Source organism: Mytilus californianus, unplaced genomic scaffold (assembly GCF_021869535.1).
Source record: "Mytilus californianus isolate M0D057914Y unplaced genomic scaffold, xbMytCali1.0.p SCAF_6, whole genome shotgun sequence".
NCBI classification, from domain to species: domain Eukaryota; kingdom Metazoa; phylum Mollusca; class Bivalvia; order Mytilida; family Mytilidae; genus Mytilus; species Mytilus californianus.
Genome location: NW_026262712.1, coordinates 29,245,168 through 29,267,129, shown reverse-complemented (window position 1 = coordinate 29,267,129; position 21,962 = coordinate 29,245,168). Strand labels below are relative to the sequence as shown.

At 31.7% G+C, this 21,962-nt stretch overlaps 1 protein-coding gene across 3 annotated transcripts in view; it reads right to left on the bottom strand.

Moving 5' to 3' along the window:
• LOC127704864 (uncharacterized) overlaps window positions 1–20,658 on the bottom strand; it is a 56,626-nt gene extending 35,968 nt beyond the window's left edge. The window contains exon 1 of one of the 3 annotated variants that reach the window (XM_052209091.1): window positions 20,479–20,658. Coding sequence is in view for 1 of the 3 variants with exons in the window: in XM_052209089.1 (XP_052065049.1) it covers window positions 20,344–20,358 (15 nt within the window). In the remaining 2 variants the exon portion in view is untranslated. The other 2 variants (XM_052209089.1, XM_052209092.1) reach the window with 2 other exon arrangements.
• Between the last annotated feature and the right edge of the window lie 1,304 nt (window positions 20,659–21,962).

Sequence of the window (21,962 nt, the reverse complement as noted above, 5' to 3'; positions counted from 1 at the left end):
CTAGTGAACAACATTTGTATTCGAGATAGATTTAGTGAACAACACTTGTATTCGAGATAGATTTAGTGAACAACACTTATATTTGAGATAGATTTAGATGGCAAACAACACTTGTATTTGAGATAGATTTAGTCAACACTTGTATTTGAGATAGATTTAGTCAACACTTGTATTTGAGATAGATTTAGTGAACAACACTTGTATTTGAGATAGATTTAGTCAACACTTGTATTCGAGATAGATTTAGTGAACAACACTTGTATTCGAGATAGATTTAGTGAACAACACTTGTATTCGAGATAGATTTAGTGAACAACACTTATATTTGAGATAGATTTAGATAGCGAACAACACTTGTATTTGAGATAGATTTCGTCAACACTTGTATTTGAGATAGATTTAGTGAACAACACTTGTATTTGAGATAGATTTAGTGAACAACACTTGTATTTGAGATAGATTTAGTGAACAACATTTGAAGGGTGTATACTACAACAGTTGCTCTTTCTATTTCATGTTATTGTAAATATTTACTGTTAATTTTTTCGTTCTTCTGTGTACATTGTATTTGTATCATGTTTTCTTTAAGCATGTCGGTGGCCCAACAAAATTAAATTCGACTTGCGACCTTTGGGGATTGGCGGGGTAACCTTGTGACCTCTCGTCTCATTTAAAAGGACATATGACCTTTAAAAATGTTCAAAACTGAGAATCAGATCAGGTCAGAACTGTATAATTTGCTTAAAATTGAATTGGCGCATGACCTGAGACAATTTATAAACGTGACATTGTGTCCAAAGGGGGTACACACATTTATTTCTTCCAATAATGCTCTTGATTCGATTGTCCTCTTGAACTTTTTGTTTAAGGTCACATTATCATAAAAAAGACAACGATGATAGTCCTGAATTTATAACTGGATTACGGTTTACTTATTTACGAAAAACCCAAAGGTTTCAAACGTGACCCTCGATATAAACTCCTTACTAAAATTGGCCGACCTTTTGGCTGTTCACGTGGTATAAATAAGCAGCCACATCGGAATGGGGACGGTAAATCCGATGCTTAATTAATATAGGGTGAGTTCCACGCTCTTTGAACGTTAACGTTTGCCATAGCCTGCCTACTCTCATTTCCAAGTCGCAGTCCAAATTTCCCGCCTTTTATTCCGATCGACCTGCTTTTCAGAACCTACCTATTGCATTAATTTTAATCAAGTATCGGCATGAGTATGCATGGAATATTTGTTACCGGACATTCAAAAATTAATATTTGCCTTACTTTCACTACAAAAGTCAAAAAGTCTGGAAAGACCAGTTTTTGTCTGAATTTGCATGAATTTTTACTCGACATTCTTAATTTGTCTGAATAATTTTTTAAAATTCTTGACATAGTATGAATTTGTCTAATAAGGTTCTTGATTTTACTTGACAAGTGTCTTGACAGTATGAACATTGTCTTAAAATTTCTCGACACTTCCTGTATCATCTGATAAGAGTCTGGATTAGTCTCGACCAATTCTTGACTGTCTTAAATTTGTCTCGATCTGTCTTGACATATTCTTGACATTCTTAATAATGTCTGAATATGTCTCGACATATTCTTGACATTCTAAATAATGTCTGAATATGTCTCGACACATTCTTGACAGTCTTAAATATGTCTTGACACTATCTCAACAGTATAAAATTCGCCTGAAATGTGAACAGACTTATTCTGCACTGTTTATGACATTATATTGCTGTTGTATCTTCCTTTTATTATGGCTAAACTAAACTTTGAAGAATCAAGGATTAATTTGGTATAGTAAGATACCCTTTTGGTGCAACTAAGTTGGAATACCCTGAATAATCCCCCATGTAGTTTGATTTTTATTTATTTTTATTAAACATTTAAGTAATTGTTTTCACTTGGAATATAAGTCGAAGGTATGGACAAACAGCATTTAGATTTTTGCCGTTCGCAAAACTGCCAGTCATATTTGCTTTACTAAAATAGGTGTCTCTTTTGGATCCCACAATTCATCTTTTGGGTGTGTGTGGCTAAAAAAAGAAGGGAGGGGGGCTTTCGTTTAGGTCAAAGAATTTGTTCCCATCTTGATTCAAAAACCTTATTCATTTTTTAGAACACAACCCAAAAACATTTTTTATTCAAATTTGAGTGTTGAATTTTATAATTTTTTATCAAAAATAAATATTTGTGATAACTCCTTCCTGAAAAAAAAAATGTTTAGATCTATATTATGCATGTCTGTTTGAGAACCATTTCATAAGACCGATGATTTCTATAGAAATCATTGATGGGACCCATTATAAATACATTTTTTTTATTATTCCTGGAGTAGATAATAATTTTCTTTTAATCTTTGGGAATTATTCAATGTGTTTTTATGTTAAAATAATTAACTTCATAATTTTGATGAAGCAAATCCATTTCAATTCAATTTTTTTTCATCAAAATGATTATTTTCATTTTCATATATCAACAAACTTTTTAAATTGTAGTGGCATGGTCGGTCAACTGATAAGTTGTATGGCTGATTACAGGTAAAGCAATAACTTCTATTTGACAGTTGCGTGTACTCTGGGGTGTTGAATACCTTAATTTTATGGGGAACATCCTGTCCATGTGTAATATTTAATATATTCCAACAGATGACATTACACAAATTTTTCTTCTGTTAAATGAATGATTTGTATATCATCATAATTTGCTATTTATATAAACCACATTTTGGTATAATAATTATTTACCATATCAACATTGAATATTATGAATGTAGAATGAAATATGTCTACAGTATGATTGGTTTGAATCATTTAATTTATAAGATTTTGGAATCAAATTTTGTAATTATTTAAAAACCCACATTGAAAATGTTTTATATCAACACACCCACATTTGAATTATTTTATACTTTAGATTTCATAGCCATATTTGCATTTGTAAAAATATCTATATACCCAAATTTTCAATTATTTTACATGCCCAACTTTTATTTTTGTTGTAAAGAAGTGTGACTTGAAACAACAGTATATCATATAAAGAGAAATAAAGATTAAAGTTATATCATGAATATTGGTCATGATTTGTAAAACTCAGAACTGTCAAGTATATTTAAGACACGATTCAAAATGTTCAGAATATGTCAAGCCATACTGAGAAAAAATAAGAATGTCGAGAATATGTCGAGAAATTTCAAGACAGTATTCAAAAGTCAAGAATTTGTCAAGAATTTTTAAGACCATATTCAGAATGTCGAGAATATGTCGAGTAAATTTCATACAAATTTAAAATAAATGAGAATTTGTCAAGAAAAATTAAGACACAAGTCATACTTTTTGAGAATGTCGAGTAAAAGTTCATGCAAATTAAGACAAAAACTGGTCTTTTCAGACTTTTAGACTTTTGTAGTGTTTGGAAACTAAGTATAATCGGCATATGCAGTATAAAAATAAGGAGATGTGGTATGATTGTCAACGAGACAACTATCCACCAAAGTTCAAATAAAGTGGATGTAATCAATTATAGGCAACTGTACAGCATTCAACAATGAGAAAAACCCATACCGTATAGTCGGCTATAAAAGGCCCTGACATGAAGTATATGAAACAATTCAATTGAGAAAACTAACGGCCTAATTTGTAACAAAACAATTTACGAAAAACAAATATGACAGACATGAACCAACGACAACCACTAAATTACAGGCTCCTGACTTGGGACAGGCACATACAGAATGTGGCGGGGTTAAACATGTTTGTGAGCAATCAACCCTCACCCTAATCTGAGACATAAACATACGAACAAACTATAAAAATCAGTTGAAAAAGGCTTAACTCATCAGATCGATACAAAGAAAAACATCAAACAAAAACACAGACAGGACGTGGCAGGGTATATTTGGAATAAATGGCGATATGAGATAAACTTCGATAACAACCATTAACGAAAGTAACAATTAGATCATGATCGCATTAATTGTTTCAAACCCCAACCCACCCCCCAATCCCAACCCCAATAAAAAATTGAGGTAGTTTACAAATGATTATTTTTCTTAAATCTTTAATACTTGAAAAACGACGGAGGTTTTTAACTATCAATGCTGACATTGGTTATAAAATTTGTTAACTATTTGATAGTAATGTTTTCCAAAAATGAAATACTATATCCTTAAAATCCACAAGTATTTCCCCATAAACTTTACAATTTCCAACATGTTTGTTATTAAATCAATGGCATAGTTGTTAGTGTTATTGTTTGCCTAAGCGGCAGTTCTTTTTTTTTCTATACACAAAAAGGAAATGTTGATTGCATTTTGATTGCATTTCACACGCTCTATACAACATGGTGTGAAACAGTTTGTAAATCTTTAAACTGATATCTAAGATGTTATTTGATATTTTCAATTAAACCTTTCTTTTTTCTGAGATAAAAAATGATACCGATTTTTTATTTCTTCAAATTTAAGATTAACATGCTGAATTTACGCAACGTCTAAAAATACCATTGCATAACAAAATCTCCAAATACTGCAACTCTGACAAATCGGCATTGAACATGTGTTGACGAATGTACTTTTGCTATTTGCTTAAAAGGCAATATTTTCGTAATTCATTGACAGATGCTGTATCAAATTGATAGTTTTCAAAACCGTTTTTGATCCCGTTGAATACTACTTCCTGTTTTACTGGTGCCCTGTTTGACTACTTACAGACTTACCATGAATATGAGAACGTAAAACTGAATCATTTACAAAGAAGATTGCCAAGTATCTCTGTATTTATTTCACAACAGTGTCATTTGTAACAATTCTTTCAATCTTTACTCAAATCCAAAGTATCAAAGCTCCATGTGTTTGTTGTAAGTTAATAACAGAAGTATTGTTTATTTTAGACCAAAACCGCTATTTTGACAGATTTTAGCAAATGTTAAGTATTCATTGCAAAAATGTTTTAAAGGACATGCTTGACAAAACCCAAAATTATGTTAGACGTAAAGCTTGATATGGTGTTTCAGATATAATTTTATTAATGTTGGTAAACGGCGTTATTCGATGCAAAATTTACTAAGACATGTACAATTTGCAATTTTATTACAAATGCTTTCAACAGCAACGTGTTGCGCTGAATAATATTTTTAATATATAGAAATTCTTTTTAAATTCAGGAAAATATTGTTTAAACTATATGGTATAGACTCTTTATGCTCAATTATCAATAAGATTTGACAAGTTTTAGATTTGACCTTGTGGTGGATAAAAATTCACAGGAATTGGCCCCACCTCTTTCTTGAAAACTAGGACCGTTGTAAACCTTGTAAGAAAATCTTTATTTATAAACACTGTAGAAGGAATAAAGCTATCATATGAATTTTCTCTTGCTCCTATAATTTGATAAACAAAATTCGTGTTCCCTTTTGCTCTCTGTAAACAGGCACCCAGCTTGCCATACAAGGACCAGGCAACAAAATATAGTTTTAGAATCGTTGATGGTTTATGAGGGGGAAAAAAACGAGGGACTAATAATTACAATCTGATTCATTCGATCTTCAGTCAGATCATTTAATTGCCAATGGTATTTTAAAACGCAGCATAAAAATATTTGAATAGAAACAGAGGATTTTGAAACACATGATTCCGTAAACCAAATTGATTAACTATTAAGTATTAAGATGACTATACCTTTGTTGCTGTTGTTAACTGAAAAAATAACTTTTTAAATAGTGAATCTGCCAGTTCAGTGCCAACGCACAAATTCCAATCAGGTATAATGTTTAAATAGTGCAGCACTTATGATATCATTTCAAGAAAACATTCACAACACGTTTAAAACTATCGTCCAAAGTTTATTGAATTTTTACAAGTTTGCGTGATTGTATACAACCAGAATATGAACAACCGAACTAAACGAAGTCAATATGGCAAACATGATACTCTGTCAATCAAAAGACACTGATGCATTAATTGTTACCATGGAAACGAGTGACCGGAAGTGCAATCTGATGATGTTCATCCTTGAATAGATAATGAACTTTTAATGATATGTTTAAACACAGTATAATACTTCTTTTCGGGTGATTTGATATTGTTTCCTCGTAAGTGTGTTTAGGTCATATCGAATAACGATAAAACACATTGTGAACGTTTGGGCAAGGATATAATTTTTAAAATACATCAAAAACTCTTATTCCCGACTGCATTTATATTACTTGAAAAGCTATAAAATTACGTCAGAAACGTTATTTTTTCCGGGAAATGTTGTAACATTAGATTCTCTGTTACAAAATAAAACAGGCAGTGACGTCGATAAGAAATATTAACCGTACTAAGCCATTGCTTAGTAAGTATAATATTAATCATAAACACGAATAGATTACCAAAATCAACACATCGCTCTTCTTGCTGACTCATTGAAGAGGGTCAGGATGGGAGTCCTTCATTTCTGTATTCTTTAATTTATTAGGTCATTTTTCTTTATTTCTTTATATTTTAGCACCCCATTATTCTCTATTCTTTATTTCTTTGGCCATTTATTCTGCACATTTTGCCCACTATTCCCTTTTCTGTAAACCACATCCAGGCACTCTTTAATTAATAATCTATATCTCATTAAATCTATGTTCACCGTACATTGTAAATGACAATATATGTACAATGTCCTTTACAATTACTACTTTAAGACTAAGGCGCGTAAAATGTCGTTTATTGACTGTCTGTGGAATTTGGATTCTAGTCATATAAGAATCCTTTTTTTCCTCAAGTAAAACAACTTTAGAGGGAAAAAATGCCAGAATGTCTATGATGGCTGTAGACTTGGACAATTGTTTTTTTTTATACTTCTGTCAATTGTAAAACTGGGAGATGTAGCCTTTATTTGAATGTTTAAGCTCATCATTTGTCAAAATTTGTATTTAAAAATTTTCAAGGTAAAAACAAATTTTCAGAAAGTTAGGGAAATTAGATATTTAATCTCGTTTGGAATTAAGGCGAGTCTGTCGATTTTTTAAAACACAAAATCATTCATTATTTTCGCTTTTAGGAGGTGCAAATGCTCTGTTAAATATAATAAGGCGATGAACTTCCAACGGGTTATCTATACTACTTGTAAGTTCAACTCTGTGTATAAAATGTAAATATAAAGTGTATGGACGTTTATTTTATTGGAATTCAACAATAGGTTGACAAAAAAAAATAGTCGAAAGTTTTCGATCCAGAGCTCTGTTTTCGATCGATGGTGTAAGTTTTAACAAAAATAACACAACTTGCTAACAACAACACCATTCTACAAACTATCTTTTCGTGTTCTAATCTAAAGAGAAGAAAAAAAGCACACGCAAATTATCATTGCAAAATATCAGTTCCCTACCAACAAAAACAGAGTAATACTGTGTTTTTGTTGGAAGGGAACTGATTAAAACATTATACATAAGAACAAAACACAACTGTGTCTTTGTGAATCAATGAGGAGACTTTTTACCAGAAAGTGGTAGGTTAAAATAAAATGTAAAACATTGGTATGAATGCCAATGAGAAAACTATCTACCAGAGAACAAAGGAAAAGGAATTAACAAATATAAGTCACCGAAAGGCCTTCAATAAAGAGCAAATCCCATACAGTATAGTAAGATATAAAAGCCCCCCTGACCGGAATGACATAATATGAAACAATTAAAAAACGAGAACTAACGCCATGAATCCTGCTAAAATCAATACACGAAAAAGTATGACGCACAACTACAGTATCAATGACAACCACTGAATTACAGGTTTCGTGCATTGGACAACCACACATTGCATATTGCGGAAATGTACATGCTTGTGAGCGATCTCCGCCAAACTTTGACATAAGTGTATCAAACGGAGAAATCAGTTGGAACGGGTTGGACTCGCCATTCTCTACACGTAGAACTAAAAACACCAAAAAAAGACAGGAGACACAACGTACCGCGATCTTTGAGTACTCGTAGTTACTGAAAGCTACAGTTAAGAATCAATTTCAACCAAGTTTTCCAAGACTAAACTATTTATTATCACACATCCAACCGATAAGTGAGGTTTTATATGAGATATTGGTTGCTAATTCCTTGTTAAGTGCATCCCCGCAAATTCAACCATGACTTAAAACTATGTTCGTTTAACATTTTATGAATATAACGTTTGATTTTAGCTGAATAAAGCTGAAGAACCAATTTTAACTTTTAAAATATGAAAAAAAACCGCACAAGTAGAAGGATCGAAAAATGACGAATTAACTTCGCTTCGTGATAAGTGCATTGTTTAGTAAAAGTCAATTTATTCTCTTATTTTGTTTAATACACTACTTGAAAGCACTATTATTTATCGTAATAAAAACAACAGTAGAAAAACAAATGTCGCTGTCAATGTTTTAGTTTACGTAACACCCATTCTTACTGCAATCGCAGAAAAGAAAGCGATATATTATACTTGAGTGAACAATACACAGATGCATTTGTTTCCATTTTCTATATTTCATTACAGACGCCAATTGTATAAAACCTGTTGATCAAATGTAATAGAGAAAGATCATTGTTAGCAAATTGGTAAACAGTATCATATTTATTATTTATGAATAATATTGACAACTTTCATTATTATTATTATTATTATTATTATTATTATTATTATTATTATTATTATTATCATCATTTTTTTTTATTATTATTATTATTATTATTATTTTTATTATTATTATTATTATTATTATTATTAATATCATCATCATCATTGTGACGGGATTGCTTCCCTTGCGTAGTAGATATTTATCCAGACGTAAGCGGTTGAGCTAGGGAAATGCTTCTTTACCTCAATCGATTAGAGCGCCGACTTCGAATACAGAGGTCAATGGTTCGAGTCCCGGAGAAGACGTTGCGATTTTCTAATAAGAATCATGCTCTCCAGTTGCATTTGGCGCACAACCAGAAAAACCTCGGTTGTTAGAGTGGATATCTAGCCAGGATATGTGTTGCCAGAGTCATAATTGTACGATGACTCTTGAGGTAGGGGAAGGGTGACGGGATTGCTTCCCTTGAACAGTAGATACTTAGTCAGCCGTAAGCGGTTGAGGTAAGGAAGTACTTCTTTAGCTCAGTCGATTAAGCACTGACTTGTAACACAAAGGTCCTGGGTGTGAATCCCGGGGGACCATTGTGATTTCCTAATAAGAATCATGCTCTCCGGTTTTTTATTTTTTATTATTTTATTAGTATTTTATTATTAATACTATTTTATTAGTATTATACGTATTTTTTATGTTATTATCATTATATTGTTATAAGTATCATTATTATAACTACAATTTACAATCAGCATTAAGACCATTGTCAAAATTATAATAATAGTAAATCAATATGATAACTAAATTAACCAATTCTCATTTATATCATTAAAAAACTAATCAATGATATCAAGACGTTTTGTAGAATGTTGTTTTCTCTCGTCGTTTTTGTTTTACGCCATGATTTTGCGGGTTTCTGTTAAACTTGTGAGTTTTGATCTCCATTTTGGTATCTTTCGCCTCTTTTTCGGTTCTATTATAGGCAAACATTTTTGTCTTGAATGTTCATGAACTATTTGCCACTAGACGTTTAATCAAACAACAATTAATCAATAAATCACTTTGGTTAAATCAGTCAATCATCCAATCAGTCAATCAATCAATCAATCAATCAATCAATCAATCAATCAATCAACCACTCAGTACAGTCCATAAAGAATAACTTCTGCCTATATTACCACTCGTCAATGCCTTTAATCTTTAACTTATCAAGCCAAGGGAAAATGTTCATCCTTGAAAACTTGACCATGCAATGATTTTCTCTGGTATACCAAATTATAAGCCTGATATCTTTAAGGAGTTTTCTTCTTCAAAGGCTTCATATTTGGCTCTATCTACATTGTTTTACGTGCTCATGATATTTGCCTCTTAACGTCTACAACATCCGTTTGATTACCAATTATAGTGATCATGAATAACAGAATGAAAGAAACACACAAAAAGTTGTTAAATATGAAAATGGCTTATCCGTTCAATTTTGACACCGCTTCTGGCAGAATTCACTTTTCCAGATGTTATCTAAATATCACATACAATAGTTATTAGTTTTTACTAATTGCTAATAATCCAAATGTTATATGTAAAATCTCATTTCATTATGGGCGAAATGGTAACCATACAGTTTATACATGTACAAATCCGTTTCATGACGTCACCAGTATCAATTGCTACACTGGCAAAAGTTCTTTAAGTAAGTATTCGTGATATATTTGATCTCGGTATAATTTTAGTGCAATGTTTTGGTATTACAAGTTATTGTAAGGGATTTTATTATGATATAAACTCGTCCTTTCACTTACAAATCTTTACACGTCAACTAATTTCTTCAAAATAACCTTGTTCTACAATAAAGCTTGGCAAAAAGCTTACAACCAGGAGAGACACTAGGCCGTTGTCCCATGAGATGTATCTCGATTATGCCGGAATGCGATTCTCGTCCGCTCCTGGACTCATAATGTATGGAAAAAGGTTACATTTTTAAAATCTAAATTATATGAAAAGGATGGGGTAACAGTACCACAGCAGCATGCTCTGTCAATTTAGTATCGAAGTCCATCTCTCCCCTCCTTCTCCCCGAACAAATGTGTCACCTCTTATTCACAACGACAAACCATAAACAGTAAATTAAGGTAGCTTCTGTATGGTGGATTAGCCGGGAGGATGGCGGGGAATTTTTACAGCTACTAAAAATGGTTCGCGGAGTTAAGTATTCGTGATTTCGTAAAACCTGTTTCATGGGGGTTTTCTTTTCGTGTTATTCCTGTGTTAAAGATTCTAACCTTCTTCGATCGATGCCCCTTTCGAAAATTCAAGATTTTCCGTATGTTGAATAAGCATTTGTTTGTTATTTTCGTATCGCTGACAAAAACTTTCTTACGGGTTGTAGTACTGCCTGTTGACTTTTCAAAAATTAACAGCTCGTAAAGTTATCAAGTTTTCAGTACATTGATATAGCAAAATATCAGCTACGAGTATCAAAATTATGTCGAACAGCTGATATTTTACGATATCTAAATGCAGAAATGTTCCATTTTGTGTCCTCCCATTAACGTATTTACGATTGGTTGTCCTGAAATAAGTTCTACATTGCGATAACTATATCACCTCTCACATTGTGAAGTCGTCATTATAAATTCTACTCGAACGTCACAAAGTCGTGGTACAATAATTTCAGAGAGACTGTAGATAATACATAATATTGTTGAATTTTTTTTTTTTTGTGTTTGCTAGAAAGAAACATATCATTATTTGCAAGTCTTAGCACTTCCACTATTTCCATATTTGACAAATAACATCATCAATTATTATCACCTATCATGCTGTGAACAGGATAAACAATTTCATCATTTGATATAATTTAAAAGTACTTTGTAAACACGGCTGATAGGTAATTGACAAAAAGACTTTCAACTTATTAAAGTCATATGGGAAGCTTGTACATTTTAACACCAACAACGGAACTCACTGCAAACGCGTAATAAATGAAAAGAGATGAATGGATGTTGAGTGATGGATTAGGTTGTTTCTGTCTGTTATCGTGCTGAACAGGTACAATGTTGGCGGATACTGTCGTCATTTTTTTCACCTGACATTTGAAAATTGCTGAGTGCGCAACACCTTTTAACGTCGTAAACTGTCAACATGATTTGGATATTTCTTAAAATGTTGATAGCTTTAATCAATCCTGCTTTTTTACAGTGATATATCATTTTAAAATAAATTCATCGATTTAAATGAAAACTAAGAATAGCCTCATTTACGACTGAACCATGTCTGTGGTGTATAGGTATAACTTCTATAGGATGGAACTGTGAATACGAATAATGATGCAAAACAAATTAGCAACACTTGTAAAAGTGAAAAAGCTGTAATGATTTTAATTTGATCATTGGTGCATGTATAAAGTTTGTAATATTAGTTCATTGACTGTACAATGAAATCAAACAATTAGCGATTAGACCACGTGAGGTGTGACGTAAATATTTGTAAATCTAAAGTATAATATATCTAGTTACGATAGTATACAAGTCTATCAATGCCTATACTAATTAAATATATAAATACGCATGGAAATAAATTGTTCTTTCTTATTGATGGTATTAGAGTTTACGGAGGGCAATACTGATTTTTGTGTATGTTCATTTAGTAACGTTGTTCGTGAATTTTCAGTCAAAGTAAAGTAAATAAATAGCTGGAACTGGAAAGTCACCCACGCCTGTTACCGCGTGTAAGTTGCAAATTGTATAACAATTGACATTCATTTGGTAAAGTCTGTAAATTCATTCCAGTGTACAATTTTTACAATCGTAATTGTTATAAAAATGCTATATTTTAATTGTTGACAAATAAAACTTCCGTAAAAGAGAGACGAAAGATACCAAAGCGATACTTAAAGTCGAAAACGAACTGACAATACGATGGCAAAAAATGAAAAATGACAAAAGACCAATCAAAGTACTGAAGAACTGAACATCGGATGACCGCAAGTTCTGGTGGATGGTCTCAGAAAAAAAAATCACATCTCTTTACCTGAAAGTTAGGTTAAGGTACATAGATATATTTTTTTTCTGAGACCTGTGTGGATGATGAAAAAATGACAGGGAATTTAACCTCACCGTAATAATTATTATATTGTAGAGATATAATCATTTGTTATCAATATAATCTGCATGTTTGTGGTTATATATTATATTAATATCTGTATAATAACAGTTATATAACAGATATATATATATATATATATATCACATCATTTCTCGAGATATTCTTCCGCTTTTCGGTATTCATGATTATATATTTCTCACGACAAAACATTTTCATATCATTTATCTATGTTCTTAACAAATATTTTTATGAGTATTCATTAAAAAAATGAATTTATAACAAGCGATAAGGAATGTTATTTTGCACTCGATAATGTTCGCGTATTTATACGAAATATGTTCGGTTATCAGTCAAAAGCGCAAGGAAATTTCTGTGGCAACATAACATTTGTATGACCTCTCAAGGTCACATCCGATGTAAAAACGGTATACAAAAGATTGAGCAACACGAACTCTACCAAAACCCGGGTGTGATCTCAGGTACTCCGGAAGGGTAAGCAGACACTGCTCCACATGCGACACCCCTCGCATTACTCCTATAAAATACATCAGTTGGCGTGTAACGAATTCTATTTGCGATTAGTGCAGAGGAAGGGCTAATTCTCCTTCGAATTTGATTCACAAGCAGACTTATTTTCCTTAATCTATCTTAACAAAATTTTACAATTTTGCATCTTCGTAAGTTTACTTTCTTGTTAAATAATACCACAGGACATTTAAAAGATATATCAAATAAAATATGCTTATTAATAAGATTGATACCAAACTGTAAATTTGATAAATTTGGCAAATTTTGAGTCCTTACCTCATACGCAATTTCAGTATTGTATCATTTTCAGTGAAAGAAAAAATGGAGAAAATTGATCCAAGGTCTTTGGTGACACCTGTATTTGACAAGCTAATTTCTTTTCAATTTTAAGTCTATCTCATATCTTGATTTACATCTAGAAATTGACAATGAGGAATGGCTGAGAACAAATCCTAACGACAAAAGAGTTAATGTAAGCTTACTTATTATGAACTTTAAACAAACAAACATGTTTAACCCCGCCACATTCTGTATGTGCCTGTCCCAAGCCAAGAGCCTGTAATTCAGTTGGTATCGTTTGTTGTATATCATATTTGTTTTTTTTTTCATTGTTTTGTACATTAATCAGGCCGTTAGTTTTCTCTTTTGAATTGTTTTACATTTGTCATCTCGAGGCCTTTTATAGCTGACTATGCGGTATGGGTTTTGCTCATTGATGAAGGCCGTACGGTGACCTATAGTGGTTAACTTCTACTAGTATTTCATTTGGTCTCTGGTAGAGAATTGACTCCTTGGCAATCATACCACATCATATCTTTTATATTTCCAATACTATGTAGTAACTTTTAAGCAGATCCTGTATATGGTGTAAATGTATTCGATATTCTAGAGCTAATTTTACCTTTCACGATTTCCTTGATAAAGTGTTGTTGCTTACAAGGAAGATATTTAGTTCCTAGTAGTAAAGTTGAAATCATCCCTTCGAAACTTTTACAGACGCCTTCATGATATAACTGACCGTTATAGAATATCATGGTCATTTGGATATTATGTTCTAATTGTCGTAGCCACATTCCCATGTGTCATGACTGTCATATTTCTCGGTTATTATTTTTACAAACTATTTTCGCAAAGACTGACCCTTTTGCATTAGCAGTATGTTTGCCAAAAGACATTATCATTAGAAGTTGTGTTGGTTTTTATAGCGGTATATGGACTTTGCCATTTGATAAAGGAATTTCCGTTTTGAATTTTCATTGGAGTTCGGTATTTTTGTTATTTCACTTTTTTATATGACAATTATTCCGAGAGGAATTTCTGTTGAATACCTTATCAGAATGTATGTACAGAGTTTCTATCAGAAAACGTACATTTATAAGATCATAACTAGCGTTGATAAATTTACTATTCAGGTGACAAAAGCGACAACAAAGACATGCACGACTGTATGACTTTTTTCTGGCATATTTTTCTAATATTACTTATACGATGTGCCTTTTTGTGCTGAGGCCGCGATATAGCCTTTTAGTGCTGAGGCGGCGATATATAGTCTTTTTGTGCTTATGCGGCGATATAGCCTTTTCGTGCTGAGGCGGCGATATAGCCTTTTTGTGCTGAGGCGGCGATATAACCTGTTTGTGCTGAGGCGGCGATATAGCCTTTTTGTGCTGAGGCGGCAATATAGCCTTTTTGTGCTGAGGCGGCGATATAATCTTTTTGTGCTGAGGCGGCGTAAACACCAATCAATCATGTCTATCACGTCTATCATTGGTGATCCTGAATATGCATGAACTATTTGCCACTGAAAGTATAGCAAGCTACACCCAATCTATCATACATAATATTTTTAACAATACGTTGTTGTTTATATTTTTTTATTTTACAAATATATATCAACAAATGCTTCCTTTTCGTTTATTCTTCGAACAAAATACTGTTTTATTCGGATTTGAAATAAAATTATCCACATATTTGTTTCGATATAGATATGAGAATTATATTTGAATTATGAGAGTTGAAATACTGAGATCTAAATCTAGCGATTAAAATTGATATTGTGTACGTTAGAATTTTCAAGATTTTAATCTTGCAATCGAAAATTAAATCCTGAGGCGTTTGATTAAATCATAACGCTTACAACTTAATCTCTTGTTTGAAAAGATTTGATAGTTTTCTATCAGATACATAGTAGTAGGACTGGAATCTAGAAGAAAAAAAACGTTAAAAGATTCAAGACTGACAAAAAATTTTGAAAACAAAATAAAAGATCCAAAATGGTACAGAGAAAACTAGATTGAACAACGTTTTTTAAGAAAAAGGAAAGTTCAGTAAATCAGCACAGGTTCGCCGGATAAAAACGTAAAATAGGGTATGCACGAAAACAATTGTTATTTCAAACTATTGCAATTGAAAACCTAATGCAAGGTCAGTTAGAGTTGATTGGTATATATTGAAACTGAACGGCGTAAATCCCCTTATATGTTATGCTTACTTGCTGTTGGCATTGTCTCTGTTGTATTGAAGATACGGGTCCAGGATTTGAAAGGGGCGGCTACTAGGCAGTGTTTGGAGTGTAAAAAGTCTATGCATTATTCATGTATGTAGCTCCATAAGGAATACATCTAAGGTAATTTATCATGACATACATGTACAAATGGGTGACGTCATAAAATGTGCACATGTTAACTTTGAGAAGACATTCTGACTAAATAACATTAAATAAGGATATGTGGTATGATTGCCAATGAGACAAAGTTCAAATAGAGTGGATTTAAGCAATTATAGGCAAAATGTGCGTATTTCGACAATGAGTAAAACCCATACCATATTTTCGGCTATAAAAGGCCCCTCGACATGCATGTGTGAAACAATTCAATTGAGAAAACTAACGGCCTAATATATAACAAAATATTTTACGAAAAAAGTTTGGATCAGACAAGCAAGTCAACTTTATCAGTGGCAGACCAGACATACCATACATGTATATCAATATCGGCTAAACACTGTTTGGCATTTAAGAATGATTGAATATTTGTAATACTCGTATCAAGCTACGTTCGTGCAAAGTAACAGTTCAGAGGAAGTTTTTGTTTTAATTTCTGATCATTCTATATGAAGTTTTACCAAGAAAAGAAATTCTAAAACGTCTATATTGACATCACATTGATGATTTGTAAACAGGAAGTTCCTATAAACAATCGTGTACTGCGTGTCTGCTTCCTCTATTATTCTTAAGTTGTTTAATTGATAAATTTAACTTCTACTAATCATTTGCCTAAAAAAAGAAGCACTAATGAAAAGTAACTTCTCTTAAATCCAAATTGTACCTAAGAAACTCCTTATGTTTTTTTTCTCTTAAACGATTTATGCATTGTCATATAGTTCTTCGTTTAAGATAAAAAAAATTAAATAAAACATATTGGAGTTTTGTTAGTACAGAATCAGAAAAAAGACCGTTATGCAGTCAATAAGATTTTTTGAAATTTTAACATTCATTGTAATCATTATGGTGCTATTGGAGCAATATATGACAATAATTTCTAATAAAAAGTCGTGCGAGTAATTTTTGTTAATTATTGTTTATTGCGTAAACCCGATATTGTTTGCTCTTGTAGTCTTTCGGAATACCCATCACCATTTCGGAATATATCGGCTTTTTTATGGTTACCTTGTTTATGTACCTTTCATTATTCACCAGGAAGAAAATCTGACTAAGCACCTGCTCTAGTAGATTTTAGTAGTAAAATTGCTTATAAATATAAGTTGTATATAACTGCTTGCATTGTACTATCATGACAAGTTTGTTCTAGTCAAAGTCAAAAATGGAGGCGAAAGATACCAAAGGAACGATTAAAATTCTTGAGTCAAAGAGGAATCGGAAACACAGAGGCAAAACACTGAAACCATGAAAAGACAAACAAGAGTCTACAAAACACTACATGGAAAACTAAAGACGATTTGGTACTATTAAAACCTTTAAACCCGCTGCAATTGTTTGCACCTGTCCTAAGTCAGGAATCTGATGTTCAGTAGTTGTCGTTTGTTGATGTGGTTCATAAGTGTTTCTCGTTTTTTATATAGATTAGACCGTTGGTTTTTCCGTTTGAATGGTTTTACACTAGTAATTTTGGGGCCCTTTATAGCTTGCTGTTCGGTGTGAACCAAGACCGTACTTTGACCTATAATGGTTTACTTTTATAAATTTTGACTTGGATGGAGAGTTGTCTCATTGGCACTCATACCACATCTTCTTATATCTACGAGCAATACGACCAGAATTCCGGTGAGGTTTCTGTGAAATTTGACCTAAAAAAATCTTAAAACATTGTTTTTTGTTGTTGCTTTTTATATATGTTTTCGGCTGTTTATTTCACCACTCCTTAAGGGGGTACAGAACACTTTAACTCTTAGCTGAACGTTTTAATCACATACTATAAGTAAAGAGAAATCAAGCTTCTCAATGATAAACATTAGTGTCAAACTGATATATCCAATGAAATTATTCTTGTAAATTATGTGGTTCAAATTTCATGAAATTTATACAATTTTGTCGACAGGTCAAAGTAAATATTTTGTCAACATTTTAAAATCTTGTTTAGTCAAAGTGTTGGGTACCCCCTTAATGTAATATTTTAGATATTTTAATTTCTGTTATGTTCCATTTTTATATTTGTATTAAAAATCCTATTTGCAGGTTTTAATTGATCAAAGTTTACCACTTGAGAGAAACATTAATTTCTAAAAATATCATTCCTTAAGAATGGGGTGTCAGATATATCCAAACACTGATATTAATACCATTTCTTTCTGTAGTTGTTATAAGTTTTAGAAGGCCAGTTTCAAATTATTGTTTTAAAGTTTCCCAAAGCTAAGTTTTTATGCTGATGGATTTCCGGTATACAAACCAATACGACCACTCGACTTCTCTTTGCTTAGATCGATAGACAGACAGCGCAGCCGTAATGAACCAGTACGTATATAATACATATTACAGAATACTTTTATATTTTCACTATATATATATTCAGCACTTCTGTGTTGACATGACTTATCATTGATATGGTCATAATTATAAATTAACTGTTTACAAAATATTTTGTAACTTTTCGAAAAACGAAAGATTGTCTACCCCCGGAACAGACTACCTTAGCTGTATTTGGCAAAACCTTTCGGAATGTTTGGTCCTCAATGCACTTCAACTTTGTACTACATTTTTTTTATCCGAGCGTCACTGGTGAGTCTTTTGAACACGAAACGCGCGTCTGGCGTAAAAAAATAATCCTGGTATCTAAAATGAGTTTTTCACTAGGCTGTCATAAAATAGAATGAAAATGAAATATCGCTAAATTCAATTTTTGCTTTTAAAGATTCCAGTTTAAGCTATTTTCTTACTCGTTTTTTGAACTGACAAACTTGTTTTTCTTCTTCTTTTCTTTGCTTACAAATACAATGGTTACTTGTTTGAATTGGTATTGTACATATATGCCATACGAGAATAATATAATAACAATTTCACTTATATTGAAATTTAAAAAAGGTGTCTAATGTTCCTTAGATTATGTTAAATTGGCCCATCTTTCTATATATATATAGTAATAAATTATTAATAAAATGATATGCGGGGTAAAGGTCATTGAGACAGCCACTCTTCAAACATGATTTTGATTTTCAAACTTTATATACTTTTTTTTTATATCGTTAAAAATTTGATAAAGTGAAAATATAATTTGACTCTTACTTAAATACAAATCTTAAAAGTCTGTTTGGATCAAAGTAAACTCAACATAAAAATCTTATTCAGTGGGAAGACTATCAATTTAACGTTCAGAATATGAAGAGTATCTTCTATAACATCTTGCTCAGTTACCAAATTTACTCAATCTAAGTCATGTTTTACTTTTCACTTTTTAATATAAAAAAGAAGATGTGGTATGATTGCAAATGAGACAACTATTCACAAGAGACCAAACGACACAGAAATTATCAACTATAGGTCACCTTACGGCCTTCAACAATGAGCAAAGCCCATACCGCATATTCAGCTATAAAAGGCCCCGAAAAGACCGTCTTGATGGGATAACAATGATTTGGCGGAACGGTAATAAGTAATATAAGCTGTGATATGATTGCCAATGAAATTACTATCCAAAAGAGTCAAAAATGAAGAGGATTTAAGAACTAACTTGCAAAGGTCACCGTACGGCCTTCAACATTGAGAAAAAAAAAACAATACCGTAAAGTCAGCTGTAAAAGGTACCGACCTGACAAAATGAAACAATTCAAGTGAATACACCATCGGCCTTAATTTTCACAAAACAATAAACGAATAACAAATATGACAGACAGCAATCAACGACAACTACTGAAATACAAGTTTCAGACTTGGGACATATAGAATTGGTTAGTATTTTTCAAAGGTTTCTAATGACTTCACGCCTTGTTATTATCTGTATTATCTCAAAAATATGAAACAACTTGAATTTGAATTCACTTTGAAAACACGAAAAAAAAAACTGCGAGAGGAAAATTATTATAAAATACATTTTTCTATAATGCAGCTAGTTGTCTCACAATATTGCGCGATGAAAAAGAGACATCGAAACGCTTCATACATTTGTACTAAATAGAAAAACTTCTGACTTTGTTGTATGTGTTATAAATTTCTATATTATCTGCATTACAGTTTTATTTATTACAATAATTAATCTTTTTAGATAATGATAGCAAATTTAGGTAACAAAAATGATATATTTCTACAGTAGCTAATCTTAGCATACAGTGATCATATATATTTAACTAAAATAATGATTTAAAGTAAACTTTCTGCACTAACTGTGTTTAATCAATAATAAAATTTTCAATTAATCACAAAAAAAAAAATGAAAAGTTGATTTTAATTTTCAAATATTAAGATATGGTTACATTATACGTATTCAAGTTAATGTACCGTACTTTGAAAATTAATTAATAAAAATAATTTGATAAACTCAAATGTACAAAGTAAATAGATAACATGAATTTTAAAAGCATACTTAAAAATTAAAATCCGCCTAAATATAAAAATATATTTCCAAAAATGAAATAAATCTGAAATTAAAAGTATTGTTTCAAGAATAATATTAAGAAATATACTTACCTGAAAAGTAAGCATTTAAATAAGTGATCTCCAGTCACAGAAAGGAACAGCTACGTAAGAATCAACCTTTACATTTTGTATTACACAAGACACAAGTTGATTCAATATATAAGCTTTACAATCAAACACACTTACCTGGTGTACAGAAAGAGAGAAAATCCTGATATCTAAACGATAAGCTTGGACTATTTAACCTTTTTACAATCAGTAGGAGTAATGCATAACATAGTTTGTTTTGTCCGGATTCTACACAGTCTTCGGTTCCCGTCTTTAGATCGATTAACTATTATTACTAAGTTTTAGCGTGCCGTTGTACGTAGTATCTTGGCTATCAACGCATTGACTTTACATTGGATATCTTCGTGGTGGGTTTTCTATTGTTGAAATCCAATACGATTCGATATTTTCTTCATTTTGTTCACTTCGTTGTCACTTTTTCTCAGCGGTTGTCGCCCTATGAAGTGTGCGGAATGAAAGACATTCTTGTAATGTAAATGGAAGGGGCGAATGATAGAATTAAATTTTTGCACGAAAGTTTTTTATTTGGAACTGACTTTTTCAATGTCATGATTTTTTTATCTCCGTTTTAATGAAATGGGTAGTGCGTTGTTTTATAAAAGAGCTGTCTGTGTTTTATATTAAAAAATGGAAGATATAGCCTTAGTTTCAGTATTTGTAAATTTTCTCCGCTCCGCTCAGAGAGAATTTGTGTTGAAGAATTTGTTTGCTTTTTAAATTTGTAAAATAGAATTGCAACAACTTTAATTTCTATATTATCGTCGTTATTTCCACGCTGATATTTTATTTCATTAGCAAGAGATTTTCTACCGGAACGGAGAAAGTCCAGGGATAACCATACTTTATATTTTCTAGTCAAACTTTGGGGTCAATATCATTTGTTTTTTTTTATTGAAAGCAAAGCAAATTAAAAGCAATTTACCTGCCGATATGAAATCTTGCCGTCCTACACTCTAATATCGGTTGCTGTGTTTCGGAGTAGATTTAAAATACGACAACGTCTAACTTAATATCACAATGTCAATACTAAATAGTAATGGATTGCAAAATTGATGAAAGTTTTAAATATAAATCAACAATGTGATGACAAATGTATTTAGCTAAATTAAAAGAAATAGATGTTTTGCATGTTCCATTACTACTCTTATTCAAAAAGCATGTTTATATTTTTTGTAAACTTGGTGGTATAATTTTGAGACAAAAAACCAACTTAAAGAACTCTTTCAAACGAAAGTAATAAATGAGTTATCATTGTCCGTAATTCTTGGCCATGGATTCTGTATTTTTTTTAATAATAATTCGTCGTTTCAGAATACAAACGATTATTGGTAAATTTATTGTTCGTACATCTAAATGAAAATAATGCCTTGTCATTAGTTTAGGACAATGTAAAACATTCACAACGTTTTGGCATATGCTTTGGAAAATATTACCCATAATGTATTAGATTCTGAAGCTGTAAATTTTTCATGAATACTCTAAATTATCATGGCTATGGATAAAAATTTGCAACTCGATTACTGATGGATTATCAGTCCCCGAGGGTATCATCAGCTCAGTAGTCAGTACTTTGGCACTTACATGATTTATAACAAACCTTT